At 47.0% G+C, this 22,537-nt stretch overlaps 2 protein-coding genes across 3 annotated transcripts in view; one reads left to right on the forward strand and one right to left on the reverse strand.

Moving 5' to 3' along the window:
* GPALPP1 (GPALPP motifs containing 1) overlaps positions 1–13,468 on the reverse strand; it is a 336,780-nt gene extending 323,312 nt beyond the window's left edge. Inside the window, exon 1 of the mRNA XM_069640253.1 lies at positions 13,218–13,468. Coding sequence (XP_069496354.1) covers positions 13,218–13,296 — 79 coding nt within the window. The 5' untranslated portion in view covers positions 13,297–13,468. The remainder of the gene's footprint in view (positions 1–13,217) is intronic.
* Positions 13,469–13,774: 306 nt separating this feature from the next.
* NUFIP1 (nuclear FMR1 interacting protein 1) overlaps positions 13,775–22,537 on the forward strand; it is a 546,199-nt gene continuing 537,436 nt past the window's right edge. Inside the window, exon 1 of one of the 2 annotated variants that reach the window (XM_069640255.1) lies at positions 13,775–14,237. In XM_069640255.1, the coding sequence (XP_069496356.1) occupies positions 13,907–14,237 (331 nt within the window). In that variant the 5' untranslated portion in view covers positions 13,775–13,906. The remainder of the gene's footprint in view (positions 14,238–22,537) is intronic. The other variant, XM_069640256.1, reaches the window with a different exon arrangement.

Consider the following 22,537-nt stretch of genomic DNA (forward strand, 5'->3'; position numbering starts at 1 on the left):
GCGATTGTGTTTTTTGTCCATATCGGTTTGGCTTTCCTCTTTTCTTGCTTCCATTTTTGGTTGTTTTCCCTTTCTCTGACTTGCTTCTCTTTCAAGGCTGCTACCCGATTTAGCATCTTATGAACCCATTTAACATAACTAGATGCCAGTGAGAGGGGCGAGTCTTGATTAGATGTAGAATGATACTAATACTTTCTGAACTCCTACAAGCTTGTACAATTATGGAAACTACCGCTAAGGGTTTGCCTTGCACTACACAGGCTCATACATCCAGCTAGGGAAGGGCCTAGCCCGCTTACGTTGTGCTCCCCGCCACCCTATGCCATGTCCGACTCCATTTCTCAACTGCGCCATTCCCTGCTCCCACTCCCCCGCCTAAAACTCACCCCCACACATGACAAGGGGAGACTAGACCTGACCTGTAATGCCCACCCACTAGTCTCACTCCCGCCGGACGGTCTCATAAGAACTTCTTGACTATTTGCTCGGACTGACCAGATACACTCTCACGCCATCATAGTCCCCTTGCCACTAGCCCACCTCTCACCGAAACCTCTGCCACATCTCTCACATACTCTCCCACCACTACTATGCTCACGCCTTATCACCGGACCGGCCAGAAGAATTAGACAATCTTCTCGCTCCTACCAACGCCACACACAACAGCAGAATAGGACACACAAATTGGTCAACCATTACCTGAAAAAACCAAGACTCAATAATCCAGTTGTGGAATTAATCTCTCACCCGATTAACAGCTCTCAGGCAAAGAGATCCACCCCTCTCATCCCTTCTCAACTAAAGTTACACATGCCAGTCGACAGATCCAACTGCCTCTCCAATACATTTGCACCTACCAAGATCAGAGCCAACACTAACGAGACCCTACACCTAAAAGGTCCACGTCTTGGATATTGTAGACGTCATTAAAACTAATGATTTAGACCTCATGGGTGTCACAGAAACTTGGCTCTACACAACTTCAGGCCCCCTCCTATCCCTAGCCATCCCAGAGGGTTACTCCATCTATAGGAAAGACCGAACATCAGCAAAAGGAGGAAGTGTAGCTCAATTAGCCAAGAAAGCCTTGAATGTCAGAATCTACACCGAACCCCCCCCCCCTCCACCTCTGGCGAAGTCATCACACTAAAAATTGCCATCACACACACTTGCACCATTACGTTACACATCGTTTACAGACCCCTAGGCCGACTTCCACATTCGGGGACGACATTTTCTCGCTCCTGGCCCACAATATGAAACCTCACTCTAAAGCCATCATCAAGGGTGATTTCAACTTAGCCCTGAATGACCCTCTGGATACGCAAGCAGGCTTTCTAGACAATTCTATGAAAGCCCAAGGGTTCACTCATAGAATCTGCACCCCTACCCAGTAAAAAGGGCGCACCGTAGACTGGTTAGCTGATACTCATTGTGTCACTGACATCCTCTCTATCGCCCCTACACCATGGCCAGCCCAATATTATAATCGTTTCTACTACTCTCATTAACAAAACTGTGAAATCTCCCCAGTCGTACCCACTGCACCATCCAGAAGCATGAAAAATATTAACTGTAACACCATGTTACCACTTCTAATGCCTCTATTAGACCAGACCTACCCAGATAACGATCTGTCAGCTTTGGTATATCAATACAACAAGGTTCTGCTAGAAGCCATTGATACTCGGAGCCCCTTTGAAAATCAAAAAAGCCAAACCTATTGCCCATATCAACTCCTGGTTTACCCCTGAGCTTCAAATCATGCATGTTTCTAAAAGATCAGCCGAAAACAATTGGCTAAAATCACCAACACCTGTGAACAAAACTCTATTTCAGACCTTAGCTAATAATTACAAGAAAGAAATCCTTAAAGAGAAAAGTGAAGCCTACAACCAAAGAATCTAGAATGCCGAGTCTAACTCAAGAGAATTATTGACTATCCTCTGAGAGTTGGAATCACCAGCACCAGCCCTCTATATAAGGTGCATATCGTGCCTATTTACGCATGTAATTATAGGAAATACGGATGATTTTTGTTTCTACTGCATACCATGTACGCTGTGTTTATTAATTTAAAAAAGCATACTTTCCACTACTAGATGGCACTGTAGCAAGCAAGCTCCTGCTTTGAGGCAGGCAGACCCTTCCCTTGCCAGTCTCTGAGACATGTATCCTAATCCAGGGCTCGACCGACCCCCTCGGCCGTTTCCAGGAACGCACGTATCCTTCTGCTGCGTTTTTTTTATTTGCAGAGCGAGGAGGCCACAAATGTGGTGACACCAAAGACACCAACCAGGTAAGCATCCCGCCTTTCTGCTGCTGGCGCTTTTCAATTGCATTTTTATTTTCTCTCTGACCACTATCTGATCTAATCTCGCATGGTCCGGGCTGTCAGAGAGAAAAAGAAATACACAATTTAAACCAGTTGAAAGTATTTTGTTTCTTCCAAGCAAATCTATCTGCTCGGGTCGGATGATCAAGCAACTGCCCATTTCCCAGCGTCACAGAACCCCCTGAGACACAGGCTGTGTCCCTGATGAACTCCACGACACAGTGTTGTCGATGCAGCCTGTGTGTCTCAGGGGGGCTGTGCCTCTGGGAAACACGTTTGCTTGGTCATCAGAAGCATAACCCGTTTTATGCATGATGGTGGATAGCCAACTGAAAATCCACAAGTCCCCTTAGAAATCTATAACAGTTAGGGAGCAAGTTGCATACCAAGCTATCCAACATTCAAAAGGGAGCTTTGTGTTGCTAGCGTTTAATAGCTTGATATCCTAAAAAGTAAAGTTTACTTCGATGTCCTTGGTTGAATGTTGTAAACCATACATAACAGGCTGGAGGTTTGTGACAATGAGACACACAGGCTGCATCCCTGATGAACTCCACAACAGTGTTGTCGACACAGCCTGTGTCTCTCAGGGGGGCTGTGACTCTGGGAAACACGTTTCCTTTGTCATCAGCAGCATAGCCCATCCCCCCCACCCCCGTGACTGTCTCTGTAGCCCCCATGCCCTCCGTTACCATGTCATGCCTCCCCTCCCTCCCCCTGCGACTGCCTCTGTTGCCCCATGTCCCCTGTTACTGTGTCAAGTCCCCCTTCCCTCCCCCCGCCCCTGTGACTGTGTTGCCCCATGCATCCCATTACTGTGTCATGCCTCCCCTCCCCCCACCCCCAGTGACTGTCTCTGTGCCCCCTTGCCCCCGTTACTGTTGTGTCTTGCCTCCCCTCCCTGACTGTGCCCCCATGCCCCATGTTACCGAGTCATGCCTCCCCCCGCCTCCTGTGACTGTCTGTTGCCCCCATTACGGTGTCATGCCTCCCCTCCCTCCCCCAGCAACTGTCTGTGCCCCCATGCCCCCCGTTACCATGTCATGCCTCCCCTCCCCCCGCCCTCCCGTGACTGTCTGTTGCCCCCTTGCCCCCGTTACCGTTGTGTCATGCCTCCCCTCCCTGACTGTCTGTGCCCCCATGCCCCCTGTTACCGCGTCATGCCTCCCCCCGCCCCCTGTGACTGTTGCCCCCATCCCCCCGTTACCATGGCATGCCTCCCCTCCCTCCCCCCCACCCCCGTGACAGGTCTGTTGCCCCCATGCATCCCGTTACTGTGTCATGCCTCCCCTCCCTCTGCGACTGTCTGTGCCCCCTTGCCCCCAGTTACCGTAGTGTCATGCACCCTCCCCCTTCCCCCGTGAGTGTCTCTGTTGCCCGCATGCCCCCCCGTTACCGTGTCATGCCTCTCCTCCCTCCCCCGCCCCTGTGACTGTCTCTGTGCCCCCGTTACTGTTGTGTCATGCCTCCCCTTCCTCCCCCTGTGACTCTGTGCCCCCATGACCCTGTTACCGTGTGTCATGCGAACAACTATTTTTTGGTGTGTTTTTATAGCGCTGAAAATAAAGTGGCTAAATCAGGATATTTTCTTTTGCATCTTATCGTTTTCCATTCAGGATGTGGAAAATAAAAAGGTACAGTGATATTATTTTTCCCCCAACATGCCGCTATAAGGATTTACATGTTGTCCTGATGCTTCACTATGCAATTTGGGTATTTTGCAAGTAAACTATAGGACAGTATTTTTGTAGGTCTTGAGACCCAAAAATTAAATATTTGTTCTAAGTAAACCGTAGAAGAAAGTGGTCATGCCCAAATTGATAGCGTGGGTTAAAATCCCTACTTCGCTTTTTAGCCTAAGTGTGTGATCCTGGGCAAATATTGTAATCTCACCCCAACTTCAACTGCAAAAATTGGTGTGCTTATGAATGATCTACGAGTACACCCTTACAATAGGACAGCTTTAATAAGTGTATGGCCACATTGGTGTACGCTGGTGCTCCTCTGCTAGTAGCTCCAATACTTCCGCATGGAAATGCATTATTGCTGCACTGGCTCTCCTCCAATCTCGTAACACTGGATTCGATAGGCAGGCAGGCTCACCAGCCAGTCAGAGCACCAAAAATTCTAGTATAGCAGACTGTGGTAGAACCAACATTACATTTTCTCCCCTGTTGCTCCCAGCCACTGAAGTGGTTTGGGCCGCCCAGAGTACTGCCCCACACTCTGCAATGTCCTGTTATGCTATGATATTGAGTCTTTCATTACACACCATCTGCCATTTGGACACTTTCTAGGAGCTTCAGGATCTGCAAGAAGTGGGTGTTTCAGACTTAAAGGAGAGAGTTAACTGATTGTAACATTGAAGTTGCACTAGAATAGCCTCATTACAAGTAATGAAGTTAAATGCCCTTACACAAATAAATTTGCCACCCCTCCACCGTCTCTGAAGTTAGTGCTTCTCCCAACATTTGAAGGGTTAGTCCCGTCTAAATTGTAGCCTCGGTGCACCCCTGGATGTGTGCACTTGTACTTACAAGTTATTTTATGGCAGAATATTTTCCGCAAGTGTAATAAAATGGTTAAAGGCAAGCCAGACAACTTTGAGCTACAACTCTTTTTGTCTACGGGTCCGATTTTACGTATGCATTGTGTGTATATGTTGGATACGTTTTACTCTCTTGCAGAGGAGAAAACTAATTTTTACTATCTTGAAATTGAATTTACTCTCATTTCAAAAATAATGCGTAAAATACTCCCACCTCAAAATCTTATCTGGGGCACTGACCAACAACCACCCCTGACTATACTATTAAAGACAAACAATGGTGTTCCAATATTCAAGGTGTCCTGGCAGACAAAATCTTGCAGCTTCAATAAAAAAATAGTCCAAAGAAAATCTAAACTCAACCTTAACCTTAACCCCACCATGCCAACCATACCTTCATCAACGGAACCTCACAAAGAGATTAAACTTAACTTCTTGCCTGTATCCACCATTAAAGGTCTAAAACCCTCAAGATGAAAGGGTGACACTTGTCCTGCAACATTGGTAAAAGAATGCATGACTGAACTAGCACCCTTTATAACTAGCCTCATCAATAGCTCATTTGCCACCAATACAGCACCTAAAAGCAGCCTGGGTCTTACCATTACTAAAAAAATAAAATAAAAAACACTTTAGACCCCACCGTCCCTATCAATTTCCAGCCCATCACTACAGTTCAATTTTTACTAAAAATCCTTGATTGTGCAGCCTACTTGCAGATCCAAAAATTCTTGGAACTCAATAATCTCCTGAGCGTGAGACAATCAGGCTTCAGACCCAGTCACGGAACAGAAACAGCCCTTCTAGATCTAAAAACACAAATTGACAAATACAAGGATAAAGACGACCTGTGCATCCTCTTACTACTAGACCTCTCTGCAGCCTTTGATCTGGTCCGTCATGATAGCTTATGCCAACACCTTGAAATAGCAGCCCACTTTTCCCCTGAAGCTATTAAATGGATCGAATCCTTTCTCTCCAACCGGACTATGAGGGTCTTCTCCGACAGCTCAGCAGCCCCTCCGGCCCTTGTCACTTGTGGTGTGACACAAGGCTCTTGTGTGTCACCCACCCTTTAGAATGCATTCACCAAGCTCCTGTTCGATAAGCTAGACGAAATTGGGTCTCTCGTATACCAACTATGCGGACGATACGCAAATACTTATACCGATCACTGGATGTTACAACACCGACACCAAAAATCGAAACAAATCTTGAGATCCAAGCATGGATGGCTCTCAGCGAATTATGTCTCAACGACGACAAGACGGAGCTAATCCTAATTGGAAATAAATCCAAGCTAAACAATCTTCCACAAGATTATAAATCATTTATCATCGATAGTGTTACCATCATGGTAGCCAACGAAATAAAAATTCGGGGTCTACATCAACTCCTCCCTCACCCTAAACAGACAGGTAAACGCCATATATTCCTCCGCAGCATATACGTCTAAATTGATTAGAGCTAGTAGACCTTTACTTTCGACAGACAATTCTATCACTCTGGCCAAAGCTTTGATACTCTCCAGGATTGATTATTGTAACTCAATATTTGCTGGAACTATCATCAAAAATACTAGAAAACTACAAGTAAAACAAAATAACGCTATCAGAGCTGCATTGAATATTCCCAATAATATCTTGACTACTAGGAGGAACATCCACCGGCTCCAAGTCCACGATAGGATCAAAATCCTCATGTTCACTCATAAATGCCTCACCAACAAGGCACCAGTTTATCTCAGTAAACTGATAAATACACTCAATCCAACAGACCCACACGGTCCGCATGCACTAACCTGATACAGAAGACAGAAAGCGGGAGGCTCAAGTTTTCCGGTACTAGCAGCCAGATGGTGGAACTCCCTCCCAACACAACTAAGAAATTACACATACCTCTGGTCATTTTGAAAAAACCTTAACACCCTACTATTTAAGCTAGACCCCAAACAACAGATACTGTGCCCCAGAGCACCTAGCCTACTGGTGGACACCCCCACTGCTACTATGACTAACACTACGCATACCCAGCCTCCAGCTATGGTATCTACTATTAACAGTGATCTCTAAGTAAGCATAGATTCATGATTGTGCAATGCATCTCTGCGAACCTATATGTAAGTTGTAACACACCCCTTATGGATGAATGTGCAAAGCATATGTGAGAATATATCTCTAAGTAAGCATAGATTCCTGATTGCATAATGCATCTCTGTAGACCTATATGTACATTTGTAACCAACTCCTTATTGATGAACGTACAATGCATATGTGTGAATATATACGCAAAACTGTAACAAACACGTAACCAATCTCTTAAGAAATAGCGCCTATATGCCTCTGGGCTATGCACACTTTATAAATGTTCAAATAAATCAAATCAACTCATTGAGGTATTTTTTCAAATCATTACATTGAATTTTATTAAAGTTTCTACTGATTACTTTTTGTAAGTTGTTAGTCCTTTTTTGGCACCCTTTTTAGGGAGAATAATCTCAAAGGTCACAGTATAATGGTCTCACCAAATACATGGTTTAATGTTGGAGCATTTATAGGTGTAAGTTTCTAGCAGCAACACAGTCAATGGCATTACCCTGTGCATGCGTCGGTTCTTTACTCAAAATGGTAAAGTCGTGGCTATAAAACAATTCAGTAGCTCCTGGGTCTTAAGGGTTCCCTAATCATTTGTTAAAATCACCAAGTATAATGGTATGGCTATGAGGCTTATTAAAACGGTCGACAGGATACCCGATATCTCCTCAAAGAACATGGGCATCTCGGTCGGCAGCGATAAATCAGGATAAGGTTTAGGCAGTCGTTGGGAATGATTGTGGCTTTCATAAGTATAATTTCACATCCAGTGCATGCAATAGGTGCTTGAAAGAAGTATATTCCATATTTAGCCATAATTTCCACTCCTCCTCCTCTGCGGTCTTCTCTGTGTTGTGCATGGACTTTCCATCAGGAGTAGGAAGAAAGATGCTGGGCCCACTTGAGTCTCTCAGCCACGTTTCAGTGACACACAATGTCTATATGTTCATCGAGGACGTTGTCAGAGATATTAACAGCATGTTTATCCAGTATGCAGATCTTAAGGGGCTGCCCCTCCTTAGTCGGTATTTGACATGAAGTGACTGTATCTTCCATAGTGTAGTCAGATTTGTTGACTATGCGTGTAATGAGGAATCATTTTCTACTCACAGCCTGGTGTAGCAGTTATGGTATTTACTAGGAGTTCCTATAAAACTAGACTATTTACAAATCAATGGAAAGGTATCCAGAGGAGGAAAGCAGCCAGCTCACCTGTGGACCTGCTCGCGGGAAAACACCTTCCGGGTCAACCTGACAACCCCGAGGGAGCGTGAGCACTTCAGCACGTCTAGCGAGGACTTGCGCAGACTGGCACCTCGCAGACTCGCTGACGCACCTGCCAGGTTTGAAATTGATCTGGTAACTACAAACTGTAGGGAAACTTAGTATTTAGGTTACAACGGCACAAACACTGTTTGTTATCAAATTAACACTTAAACAGTTACAAAACAGTTCCCTAAAAGCCTAGTATGATTTTAATATGAATAAACGAAGCGTACAAATCAAGTCGTCAGTAGGAATTTAAAAATGATAAAACTCGTAAAGTTAAAAAGAGTTACAAAAAATGTTATAACAATAAAATGTAAAACTTCCATCATATGGTGTTACAGGTGTTCTGAGCAAGGGTGTGTATGTATGTGTATGCGTTTTATTTCTTGGGGAAAACATGTATGTGTAAAACATAGAAAATATGTATTAATGTATTGCTCCAAGTTAGATGGCTTAAAACAAATGTTTTAATAGGTTTGTAATTATAAATGATACCATCTTTCATTAAACCAAAGCTTTTTGGGGTTGAGTTACGAATGGTCGACAAATTTCTTAAATTCTTGCATTCCAATTTGCATTTCCAATTTAAAATCCACAAGTTGTAAAGGGGATCCCTGCTCTTCGATCATAATCAAAGAGTGTTCTCCGGTCATCATTCCAGCCTTAACCAAGTTCGTCAATGCATCCCTCGCAGCTAATAAAGTTCCGGATAACATAAAAAAGCATGGATTACTCCATTGCTAAAAAAATTCAACCTTTGCCCTCTCACCGCCTCCAACTACAGGCCTATTACTAACACCCCGTTCCTGCTAAAAATCTTGGATAGGGTGGCCTATAACCAGATCGCTAGCTATATGGAACAAAATGAAATTTATCATAAATTTCAATCAGGGTTCCGTTTGAATCACGGAACAGAAACAGCTCTATTGGCACTCAAGTCTCATCTCTCACAGAGAATGGATGGTGGTCATATTTCCCTTCTCATGATATTAGATTTGTCGGCTGCCTTTGACCTGGTGGACCATAACATTCTGTGCACCAGGCTAAGACAGAATGCCAATTTCTCTGATGAAGCAGTTAATTGGGTCATATCTTTTTTGAAGAATAGGCTAAATAGAGTGGCCAGCGACATTGCAGAAGCAGAACCAACCATACTCATGTATGGAGTTCCTCAAGGTGCTTGCGTGTCGCCTTGCTTCTATAATATATTTATGATTCCCTTTTTCCAGATGCTTCAGAACGAGGGGATTGTATTTGCAAACTATGCGGATGACACCCAATGTGCCATCCCCATATCTGGTTCCCTTGTTGAAGATGAGGCAAGAATCAACAATATTTATAAGAAAATTCAGGACTGGATGGTACTCAATGGCCTAGCCTTGAATAGCGCAAAGACCGAGCTTCTAATCATCGGCTCAGAGGCCAAATTAGACAAACTAGGGCCTAGCTATTAATCGCTAATTATTGATGACTGCCGCATTGAGGTCATGAGCAAGGTGAAAACCTTAGGCATTTACTTGGACAAAAACCTTAGCATGAACGCCCAAGTGAATAACTTGGTCTCTTGCGCTTCCTATTTTCTCAAATTGTTTCGATGTTTGAGACCTTTCATATCGGAAGCCAACGCAGAAACATTGGCAAGGGCCATAATCAGCTCTAAGATCGACTATTGCTGCAGCCTTTTCATAGGGCTGCCAGTATCTGACATCCACTGGTTGCAAGTCATTCAGAATGGAGCAGTTAGAGTAGTGAAAGGCTTAGCAAGAAGAGACCATGTGTCGGAGGCCCAGCGCAGCCTCCACTGGTTGCTGGTTAAGGCCAGAATTATGTTTAGATTGCTTCTTATCACCCAGAAATGCATACATGGAGTTATGCCACTATATCTAAAAGAACTAGTTTCAGTAAAAAAACAACATCCGTACCCTTCGTTCTGATGAAACAAACATGTTGGCCATCCCACGGGTGAAAACGAAAAAATCCAGAGATTCAGCCTTCTTCACAGCAGCTCCCCTTAATTGGAATTAATTGTCTGTTACATTGAGGAATACCACCTCGGTAGAAATCTTTAAAAAAGGGCTTAAAACTGCGCTTTTCTCATAGGCCGGATTCGCCTCCTAATCACTCTCCCCACTTGTGAACCTTTTTGCGCCCAACTGGGTTTGTCTCTCCTGTCCGTTCTTTTGTTTTGTGAGAGTTTCCTTTTGAAGCGCCCTTAAGCCCTCGGGTACCTGGTGCGCTATATAAATGTTAAACATAAACAAACACATTTGTGCATTTCTTTAATAAATGTTTTTTAAATTATACTAATAATACAATTGAGCACCTCAATTTCTTTATGACTTTTCTTTGTCAGGTCAATGTTTTAATGTTTGTTTATACTGGTTATGTAATGCGTGTTGCAAGAGGTTTTCTAATAAACCATGATGTAATAATAAAACTAAATACGTTAAAAAAAGAATTAACAAATCCAACCGTTTTGGCTTGTGCATGGTGAAAATGTTTTCTTTACTGCTAGTGTGGGTATTGAGACATATGTCCATGTACCCTCACGATCTCCCCAGAATTCCAATTGCATGTTCAAGTTACCATCATTTGCCAGAATATGTTCACATACTCACATCATGCTACAGGCATTGTTGTCATGCAGCAAGAAAACTCTAAAACACAAAACCAAATGTACACCGGAGTGTATATATAAGACCATGGGCCTCATTACGACCCTGGCGGTAGGGGTTTAACGGGGCCGGTAGAGCTGCTGGCACCGTTAACCCCCTACTTCCTCATTACGAGGTCTGCTTGCGGGACCCGCTAAGGAAACCTGGTAAAATCAGGCGTCCTAAGCGTGTCCCGCAAGCAGACCAGGATGCTAACAACGGGCCCGTCATTAATGGGCCCGTTGTTAGCATCATCCCCATCCCCATTGAGCCCTATGGGGGCTGAAATGGGAATGGGGATGCACCGGGTAGGGGTTCCCTGAATGGGGAAATACCGGGTGCTCCAAGGTCGGAATGGCCGGTATTTCCCCATTCAGGGAACCCGGACACGGTACCAGGAATGGGGCTAGTCATGCCGCAAAAGGCGGCATGGTTACCTCCAAGGTCGTAATGAGGCCCCATCCATGTCTGGCAAACTTCCAGACTATCAATATTTATATAATGTGCGCAGCTTTTTCTGTATACTTTCCTCAGAATCGGGCATGCTGTTAACAAATGACAAGAGGTCTCCACTTCGCTCTTACACATCCTACATAATCTTTAACATAGAGGAATGTGACCCCAGGGATCTAAATGAGACATAATATTGAGATGTTTGAATTGAGGCAGAGTTATAATATGAATCTTCTGGTGAGAACATTATTAATTTTAGTTAAATAAATACACAGTGCGTTCATTTTAACACTTTGTCTAACATAACTGCTTATGGTTATCTTTTAGCCCAATAGCAACATGTTGTCCCTGTCCCATTCTAGGGCCTTATCCTTTAACTCCTCCATATCAACTTTCACATTTCTAGGATCACATATCTCAAAGTCGATATCTTCAAAGAACTTTCTCACTTCTTTCATCCATAAACGGATATCTTTTGAAGAATATCTCATCATTAGTGCACTAAAATTGGGAAAGCTCCTTCTCCTGTGTAGATAAAGTGTTCAACATAAGAATACCAGTCGCAATTTTTCTTTGTACCATCATAGAGGACAATCCCAATAGGCGAGGCCTAGGATAAACCTAGGGTTGGTCGCCAGAGATTACCTTCTAGCTTCGACAACCATATGGTGTCTTTATTAGGAATAATTTCGAGTGCATACTACTAGATTTATACACTGGTTTGAGTCCTTCTATAGAATGTCCACCCCAATGGGTTGTGATGCAGACATTTTTTTCGGAATCTCGGAATCTTTCCCATCACGTTGCCGCTTATAAATCAGTGCTTAAAGAACGTGTAATGGGGACACCCAAATAAGTATAACTCACAACAGTAGCAATGGGATCCGCATTCAGTTTCCATTTGAAATCAAGGCTTTACTTTCTGCTCGTATTAATAGTTATAATTTTTGTTGTGGCAAGATCACTAGCCCATTTTCCTCTGCATGTTGGCATAACGCTTAAGACTGCGCTGCAGCCCAACCTTGGTGTGGTCAAACAGCACACGGCCATCAGCGAAGGCGAGGCACACCAAGGGATGGGTTCCTACATGAGGAGGAAAATTATTGAATTTGGCAAGAGCCTTACCCATATCGGCAAAATATAAATTAAAAAGGACTGGAGCCATGGCGCACCCCTGTTTCAATCTGTGTTTCTTACTAGATCAAGGGCTCGATGCACCGTTCTGATTTGTTCTTATCTGTACTGTGATATTAGTATATAGGCATTGAATAAAAAATAAGTCATTGGATAATCCCCATCTCGCCATATTCCTTTTTAGCCATGCTATTTTCTAGATATTGACTCGCTTTACCCAGGGAGCCTCGCCATATGTTAGGGTTTGCCATGAAATGCACAAACACTCAGGCCATTTGGCAGATGTGTCTACGTGATAGGAAACATGACAGTTCCACCTCATAGCTTACCTACGTCTCTTGTCTTCCCCTATGGAGCTTTGTAGCACTTTTTGGAGTTAACCATGCAATGAACATAAAGTTAAAATGTTATAAAGATGTTGGGGGGGCAGTGCGGGGGTACTATAGAATGCTGGGGGATGTATTATGGTGGTTCGAGCGGGGAGCAACGTAGTCTAAAAACTACCCTGCACTCACGAGGAAAACCCACCACCTCCTCTGGTCTCTTCTTTCAACTGACATGGACCCTTTCATTCCACAGGCAAAAATCCCAAGCCTGATGTAACAACTATGACCGATAAACAAGAGCACCCCCGCTGGTACTCTCCCAGTTGCCCCCAAAAGCACCAATAAAGAATCCATTTAAGAGCAGAGGTTATTTCTCCTCTTACTGTCGCACGAACTGCCTCTCACCTTGGTTAGCCTCGTCCGGATCCCTGGCACGGACTTTGAAGCCAGGTGGCAGCGCCGGACCGATAAGCTCCCGGGACATAGTTTGAGTATTGACTACCAGTATGTCAGGAACAACTTGTGCACGCCGGCTCAGACAAACATGCGGATATGCGACTGCCACGCCCCCAGTACGGACCCAGCAATGCACTGTGAATTCGTGCAGTGAAATGGAGGAGGGACTACATCTAAGATCCCCCCTCAGTAGACACAAGAAAATTAGATGCTGTTGTACACAGGTCGTTTTTGGCAATAACCGCACACAGAGATGTACACATAGCTACCTTATCATAATAGGTATACAATAGAGTCTATCGTTTTACTTATCCTTATATATAAACAATGTGTTTTACGTAAATCTTTTTTATCGTTTGTTATAAAAAAATATATACTTCATAATTGAATATACTAATTCAATATTTTCAAAATACTCTGTGGCTTTCTTTCAGCTTTACACTGTTCGTTTAGTAAGCAGCTCCGCCTTCATCCTCTAAAATTGTATTTTCAGCTGCGCTCTGCTCGGTATATTCCTCCACCGTCCTTCTTTTGTTTTGGTGGCTCCACATGCTGGGCTGTCCTGACGCTGCTCCTGTGCGCCTAAACCATGTGTGCAGTTTACTTCTACCGTGACTGGAATTAGAGGCTTAGTTTACATGACTATGGATCCGTTCGTGCTGTATCCCCCGCCGGACTTCAGTACCCCTCCCCCCGGGTACCATTGCCCAAGTTTTGGCTCCCCACTACCTGGGTTCTGCACGCCACCACCCCCACCTCAGCCACCACCTGTATTGCGGCCCCCTGTCTTTCTGCCGCCAGAGCCACTGTGGGGCGTTGGACAGGGTTGTAATTTTCAAGCACCCCCCAGAGAAGACTGGTTCCAGGGTTATCTGTCCCCATTGCAGATCCTACAACAGCATGATCATCAACTACACACCCAGAACCACCACCGCCCCAACAAGGCATGGCACCAGGGTCATCCGCCAGGTATGTACCCCCACCCTGCGTCTTTTTGGTGTTTGGTCCACTGTCTAGGTTTGTGACTCTGGCTTCATTAGACCTAATCTCTGATACTCAAAGAATTCACTTTGCTGGAAAAGTGGGTGGGTGATCGGGGAGACATGACATCGCGATGAAAGGGGCTGACCAAGTAGGGCACATTCTGCGCAGGACACTTTGGAATAAAGTGTTTAAAGCTGTGCATTTTCAAGTCACTGTTTAAATACTTGCATTAATTTTACAATACCATAGGGTCCAACACCATGGGCTCAATTTTAGGGTGGTAAAGGGGTGTTTGTTCCCCCCAACTTTCGTGGCACACCATTTTGTCCCCAGGGGCACCTTTTCTTCAGATGTCATGTCCCCTGCAACATTTTCAGCAAAGTTACTCCACTGTCCAACACGAACATAGAGTCTGAAACGAGCAATGTTCACCATAAACAAAATGCAATTTACAGCGGCAGGATTCAACACAGTGAAGGCAGTGACAATAGCACAAAACGTACTTAATCCTCTGCAGTTAGCAAACACTGCACATATGGCACCCACACTTCGCGATGTGGGGTGAGCATGAAACGGCACAGTCTGAATAAATGCAGTCTCCATATCATGGCAATGCTTGTACAGCCATATGTGCATTCTGCGCTGGGGCCCATTCCACCAGGGCATGGTGACCCTCATACGAGCCACCACCAGGAGCAAGTTGGACAGGCGTCTGACGGTGCACAGCAACTCTCTAGTGCACCCCAGATGCGAAACCATAGAATTGTGAGAAACTTGTTCACCAACAATAAGTGAAAACTTGGCCAGGACACCCCCACCCCCCAAACCAGGATGCCTGCGGGCACCCCAGGTCAAATGAAGCAACCCGCCCTGTCCAAGGCTGCACTTGGCACAGGAATCTGGGGCGGTTGCAAATGCCTTGTGACGTTTAGCTGGGGTATGATCTACCTGGTGTAAGAAGTTGAAATGGATCAGCTTGAGTTTAGAGTTAAAGGACGCTTTTCGGGTTTGCCTCAGAACATATAGCCAGCCGTCTCTCGCGATGTCCCTTCCTAAAGCCTTTTCTCCGAGTGTAACCTAAATGCTTCGCCATCCCACTGAATATCTGATCTGAAACTGCTGTATAGACGTGAAACTAGGCGACCCTCCCCCTGTAACTGTAACAACCCATGTAATATTGCCTACGTGGGGGTCTGTCGGACGAACAATGGGAATGCCTCTTTGAAGATGTTCGGCACCCAGAAATATAGAAAGATATCCAGAGAGGAAGACCCGCCCCTATACCTTGCCTGTTGTAGAGAAGGAAACGTGTCCTCTACAAAGAAATCTCCGAAAGAGGTAATACCCAGCTTGTCCGCCCATTTTAAATAGGCCCTTTAGCTGATAATCGCCGTACCTGCCACATGCCTGACCGGGAGCAGTGGCGAGTATAAGGTATCAATCCCCAGCTTGCCGGCCACCTTCTGCCAGATCGCACACTTTCACAACATGCGGAAACCCAATCACCATCTTAGAGGCCTGGAGAATCGGAGCATAGGAGGTGAAGGGTGGCCATCGCCCTTTCCATCTGAAAATGAGGGCGGACAAAGTGCATGGAATACCAGTTAGCCAGCTCCACCCAGTAGTAGCGCTCCATATCCGATAGGAGGCAAGCCCCCCCCAACCCACTCTGGCCTGTTTCCCTGCCCAGAGTCAGGATTGTTGAGGGTGACTGGCGCCCCCCGCGCGCATCGCCGCAAGCCCCGGCCCCAAGAACTCAGACCCACATATCTGTCTTGGTTCGGGCTTCCCGGTCGCTCTAACGCGGCCGGGAAACGCCCCGTTTATTTATACTGCACGCGACGGCGTGCAACGTCACGCCGCCACGTGCGCGCCCGTCATCGGGCAGCGCCACACTCTTCCTTTTTCGGGGAGAACCAACAACTATCATTGAACTATTCACTGCAAACTATACAACACTGCAATTGAAACAAGTCATGAAAACAATGGGACAACGAAAACAAATCACAAAACCCCTGTTCCATGAACACCCCTTTATTGGCATCCACGCGGGTCCCCTTAGCTAGCCTTTCTCACCCTCCGGATCCTCGGCCAATTGTCCCAGCACATAATTGGTGAGGCGAGCTGGTTTCCCTCGCCCAGCCCTCTGGGGGTACCTCCGGCTCGCCTCCGGCACGGGTGATCTGTCCGCCGACGGACCCCGAACTGGGGACTCTGGCATGCAGGGTGGGTCTCCCTCGTTCTCCAGGACTCCTCCCAGGTCCGGATCAGGAGGTGGGTCAGTTCTAGGGTCTCTGATCTTTTTGAAGAAACTCACGTTGCGAGTCACTTCCGACCGTCCATCCGACGCAGTCACCATGGAGCCCCGGACGGCCACGACATCCAGTGGCTCAGGCTCGTACGGCAACGAGAGTTTTCCATACGGGTGTCGATTGCGAATGAGAACCTCATCGCCCGGCTCCAGCTGTTGTGGGCGAAGCCCCCTCCGCACGTTTTCTTGCTCAATTCTTGCTTGCCGGTCCATTTCGACTCGTTGGTCGTCAATCAACGCAGGTTCTCGCTCTCCGACCTCCGGCAACAGCCCTCGTGGACACCTTCTGAACATTGCCTCCGCCGGGGCCACCCCCGTGGACGCATGTGGCGTGGTGCGGTACACCCTCAAGAATTGGTACAGGGCTCTCTGCAGGGACTGCCCCTGTCCTTGGGCAATTCTAAATGTCTTATTGAGGGTCCTCATCAGGCGTTCCGCCTCCCCATTCGCTCGAGGCCACAGAGGCATGATCTTCCGGTGCACCACCCCGCAGCTCACCATCAGTTCAGCAAATCGTTCACCCTGAAATGGCGCACCATTGTCCGAGCACAGCGTGTGAGGGAATCCGTGAGCCGCGAACAACTTTTCCTCCGCCACTACCACGTGTTCAAACGCCACGGACTCCACGAATTCCACCTCGGAGTACCAGGAGTACTCGTCCACCAGGACCAGGAAGTGGGTGCCCATGGTGGTGGACCCAAAATCGGCATGAACCACCTCCCACGGATGGGTCCCCCTCGGCATCGCCTCGATGACCGGCTCCCGCTGTAAGGGCGAGGCTGCCTGACACCAGACACAAGCCGCCACAAATTCGTTCACCTTGCGTTCCAGCTCGGGGAACCACACCTTCATCCGGAGGCGGGCCTTGGTCTTGGCAGCCCCTTGGTGGCCCCGGTGTGCCAGTGCGATCACCTCACCCACCTTTGACTGGGGAACCACAATCCGGTCACCCCGAAGTAGCAGGCCCGACGCAGAGAAAGACAGTTCCTCACAAACCTTCCATAGTTGTTCTAAACCAGTTCGGGCCTCCTGAGTGCGTCCCGCCAGGGCCTCGAGCGCTGACTTCCAGGAGCCTTGCTGCATGGACTGCCTCAATACCTTGAACTCATCCTGTGCTGCCGCAGCCTCTAGCTCCTGGAGGGGCATGGCATTCGGCGTGGCTGCTTCTACCACGACTTGGACATGCTCCTCAGCCTCTTGCTCACAGATGTCACAATCTCCTTCTCCAGGCGCTCTGGGGTGTCTGGATAGGTAGTCGGCTGCGTTGTTTACCCCTGGCCGGTAAACCAGGGTCACCCCATACTCCAAAAGAGCCAGCATCCACCTCTCAATGCGTGCCAGCGGTTTGGATGATGACCCTGCTAGGATGGGCAGCAGTGGTTTATGGTCAGTAACCACCGTCACCGGGCGTCCGAGTACATAGAGCCGGAAGTGGCGACATCCCCACAGCACCGCCAGCGCCTCGCGCTCGATCTGCTACTAGCGTTGTTCAGCGTCTGACAGCGCTTTGCTGGCATATGCGACTGGCCGGACGCCGCCATCACGGTCAATCTGTGTCAACACCGCACCCAGGCCAAATGGGCTAGCATCAACGATGATCTCCGATGATAGGGCGGGATCAAAGAACGACATCGTGTCCTCGGCCGTGAGGGCACCCCTAATGTCATCAAAAGCCACCTGTTCCAGCGGACCCCAGTTCCAGATAGTGTCCTTTCTTGTCAGGGCCCGGAGGGGCTCAGACCTGGATGCCAGGTTCTTGATGAACCGGCAACAGTACGTGACCATGCCCAAGAAGCTTCGTCCCTCCGACACAGATTCCGGTGGTTGTGCCTTCTGTATGTCCAGTACCTTTTTCGGGTCAGGAGACGCCCCCCCTCCTTGAACACAAACCCAAAAAACTCCAGGGAGGGGCGCAGAAATTCGCACTTCTCCTTATGTAGTGTGAGTCCCAGCGACTGCAGCCTCTCGAATGTTTTCGCCAGACGCCTCAGGTGGTCCACCTCCGTCCTTGCGAAGACCAGAATGCCGTCGCTTATGTTTAGGACGCCCTCGAGGTCGGCTAGGGCACCCCGAATGATGTTCTGGAATACTTCCGCGGCCGAGGACACCCCAAAACTCAACCTCTTGTAGCGATATAGTCCCCGGTGTGTGGTGAAGGTGGTAATGTACCTTGAATCGGGGTGGAGGACGACCTGATGATATCCGGCCCTGAGGTCAAGCTTCGAGAAGAAACGAGCGCCCTGCACCTCCGCAATCATGTCATCCAGTGTCGGTGTGAGGTTGCCTCTCCCTCTTGATGGCCTTGTTGGGGATTCTCATGTCTACGCAGATCCTGACTGCGCCCGGTTGTTTGAGTTTCCTTGCCACCACTATGGGGGACACCCAAGGAGTCGGTCCCTCCACCTTCTCGATAATGTCTAGATCGACGAGGCTGTCCATTTCTTTGTCTACCTGCTCACGGAGGTGGAAGGGTACCCTCCGATGTTTGAGGGCCACCGGCTGTACCGAATCGTCAATGTGCAGCCGCACCGGCTCCCCGGCCATCTGCCCAATCCCCTTGAATAGGGCATGATGCTTCTCCAACAAGTCATTAATGTCCTCCAGGTAGATGGGGTACGCGAAGCTTACGATGCCGAGAGCCTCCGCCGCTGCACAACTCAACAAAGTGTTGTTACTCACTGGGGTCACGTAGAAGCGGGCTGTGATGTGGGCGCCATCGTGTTCTACTTTCGCCACAAAGGCCCCGTCCAGAGGGATGGGCTCCACACCACCGAACGCGAAGATGCGGGCCTTTGGCGTGACCAGCCTGGGCGGCTGATCCATGGCGTTGTAATGTTCTCGGGCCATGACGTTCACCGATGCCCCTGTGTCCACGAGTACAGGGACTGGAGACTGGTTCACTTCGACCACACACCTTGGTTGTCGTCGGTTCCTGCCTCTTAGAAGCTCCACACTTGAGACAAAGAATATGTTCTCCTCATCTTCTTCCTCTGCTTCTTCCACCTGAGCCTCCTCCTCGCCCTGGTCCACCTGGGCGACATTGGACGGCCGACCTTGGCGAGTGGAGACAGCTCGGCCTTGGCCCCAGTACGGGCAAGGCCGCCCTACACACCCTTGAGAAGTGGTCTGGCAACCCGCACCGTCCACAGGTCTTTCCAGCTGCAGGGCACTCCGCTGGGTGAGGCAGGTCGTATCCGCATTTTTGGCAAATCTCGCCTGCCCTCCCAGCTCTGTCCCGTGTGCCGCCGCCATATCTCCTAACACCTCTCCCCCCTCGCCACATCGCGCAGATCTCTTCAGTTTTAATGGGGCGCGATCCGGCCTCCATTCTTGCAGCTCTCGCCTCTGACACCTCCTGGCACCTTCCTTGCTCAAGGATGCGCTGGAGCGTTATCCCAGGCTCCCTCAGCACTTGGCGCCTGAGCTTGCCTGATGAGCACGCCTGGATAAGCATGGTCCTGATCATGTCCTCTGCATCGCCCCAGGCGCAGGCGAGCGACAGACGCCTTAGGCGCCCATAGAACGTGTCCAAGGTCTCGTCATCTTTTTGTTTGGCAGTGAGCATCACGAATCGCTCATAGTCCGCGTTGGCTAAGGGCAAGGATGATGCCCTGCTGCCAGAGGAAAAAAACGGAGGAGAACAACAATGAAATATTAAGGAATACATAGTGGGAATTAGGAAGAATGATCATTTTCACAATGGAGATTCGCCCCAGTAACACGAGAGGGAGGGGCCGCCACCCAATCTTGGAGAGAACCGATAGTCCTTCCATAGTTGTCACAAAACAGTGTCCTGACTATGCAAGATCTCCACCCCAACTATCGAATGCCTGTTGTTGACTCCCATGCAAGTCCAAAGTAGTCTTCACACACCTCCGTCCCTTCGGTGGGGCGGGGCGAAGACCACTGACTTACTATGATTGATCTTCAGCCCAGAGAATTCCTCAAACCTTATCACCTCATGCATTACCAAGGCATAAATTAGTTTTCAAAATTTGATTAGCAGAGTTTGCGAATTAAATTATTTTTGATTAGCAAACAAGCTCATTTGATTAGCAATTTTGTACTAATATTGTTAATGTCACCAGACGTTATTTGTACCCAAGACATGAAATGAGATGCAATACAGCAGTTTTGCATACCCCTGAAATAAGACATTAGTGAGAGGAGTCGGGCCTTGCAAATTCTTTTAACTTCAACTAGACCTACAAGACGGGTAACTTACTTTACCTATTCAACCTAAACATTTAAAATGTGATTTCTTTAAAATGGTGCCTGTCCCTACAAACCCACTTTATGTTTGGCACACTGCTGCCACCCAGTGGCCAGCAATGCACAGTTTTGACATTTTTTTCTGCAAAGTAAATGTTAAATACACGTTTGAAACATCTCTTGCAAATGCTACTGACCCTTTATAAAATCTACTGTGTGAGTGGACGAAATGACTTTGCAAGCCATAGATGAATGTCTGTAAATTGTAAAAGGTTAGCTACATGAAGGGACACAAATAAATAGATATAATAAAAAAGGCTCTGAAAACAGTTTGGCCAGCTGTCTCCTGAAGGTGGTACTATATAATTAAATCATAAAACAAAGCGTACTATGGAGGCCAACTACAGTGTTTTAGTATTGCAGTAGATTGTAGATGTGCAGACTGGCTGGCGCTATTGATCACTACTTTGCGTAAGCATCTAGTTCGCTTTGTGTATTCATTATGTAAGCGGTAAAAAAGAGACTAAGCTGAGTGGATTGTCTACCAGCCATAGAACTGGGCAAACTAGGTGGAATATTGTAGTTTGTGGTCATCTCACTTTCAGGGTACCTGGTATAAAGCAACAGTGATGATACAGAATCTCAAGGAATATGGGTTTTCTCATGGGTTGAGCACCAATTACAAGATGTATGTAACCTGCATCTTACAGAACTAGGTTTGCCATCAAAAGCATATGATCGTGTACATTTTCAAAAGTGTTCACTTGTCAATAGTGTCTATTCTGGGAGGATAGCTCAGCAGCAACGTGCATGCCTTGGAAGCAAGATGACACAAAGCAATGCAGGTTCGATCCCCGGGTCTGCGCTTAGAAACCTCTGGGTGTTTAAGCGTGTTATAAATACGCAACTAATGCGAACAAAAAAAAAACTGGGCAACTAAAACTCAACAAATTCCTGTAACAGCGCCTCGATGCTCGTGGGCTGTGTGAGCACTTTAAAAATGTAAATTAAAATATGATGCATCTTTCCCAACAAAATGGAATACAGTGGACACTATGAAATTTAGATGCACTAACCTAAACTTTACTATAACACATGGGGATGATGCAGTATGTTGCAGTATCAATACTGTTATTATGCATTATGTAACAACTTATATTTTAGGAATGGAATTGCATGACTATTTTTATATAAATATAAAGTTGACACATACTGGTCTTTGCCAGACAGTATATAGAAAGCTTAATAAAAGTATCATCCCTATTACTTCTGATTTGCAATTATTTGAAAAAGACATTCTTGCCTAGCATTCCCACACATGCCTTTGGCACTTAAGAGTAGAGGAGATGATTACTGCTGCACTTTCTCTCAATTAGCATTTTAAGTGAAAAGAGGGTGAAAAGAGCACCATGGACAAGAGAGGCAGGCATGCAGGGCGAGATGTGCATTCATTGAAGAGGTCATTTTGCTACAGTGTCCATTTGATAAGCAAACCTACAGAATTGCATAGCAAATTGCTATGCAACACTGCTTATTTTATGCCTTGATTACAGGGGACAAGTTATGTGACGGGTCCGTGACAAATAACGCCACATCATCCGCATACAGTGATAGAATCAATCTATGCAGGCCCACATGCAACCCCTGCTGGAAATGCCGCTCACGCAGACGGGCCACCAGCGGCACCAAAAGAAGCGGGTACAATGGCCACCCATACCTTGTCCCATGACTCATGATAATACTCTCGGACCGGTGGCACCCG

This window comes from Ambystoma mexicanum, chromosome 7q (assembly GCF_040938575.1).
Source record: "Ambystoma mexicanum isolate Mex_15411 chromosome 7q, UKY_AmexF1_1, whole genome shotgun sequence".
In the NCBI taxonomy this organism is placed as follows: Eukaryota; Metazoa; Chordata; class Amphibia; order Caudata; family Ambystomatidae; genus Ambystoma; species Ambystoma mexicanum.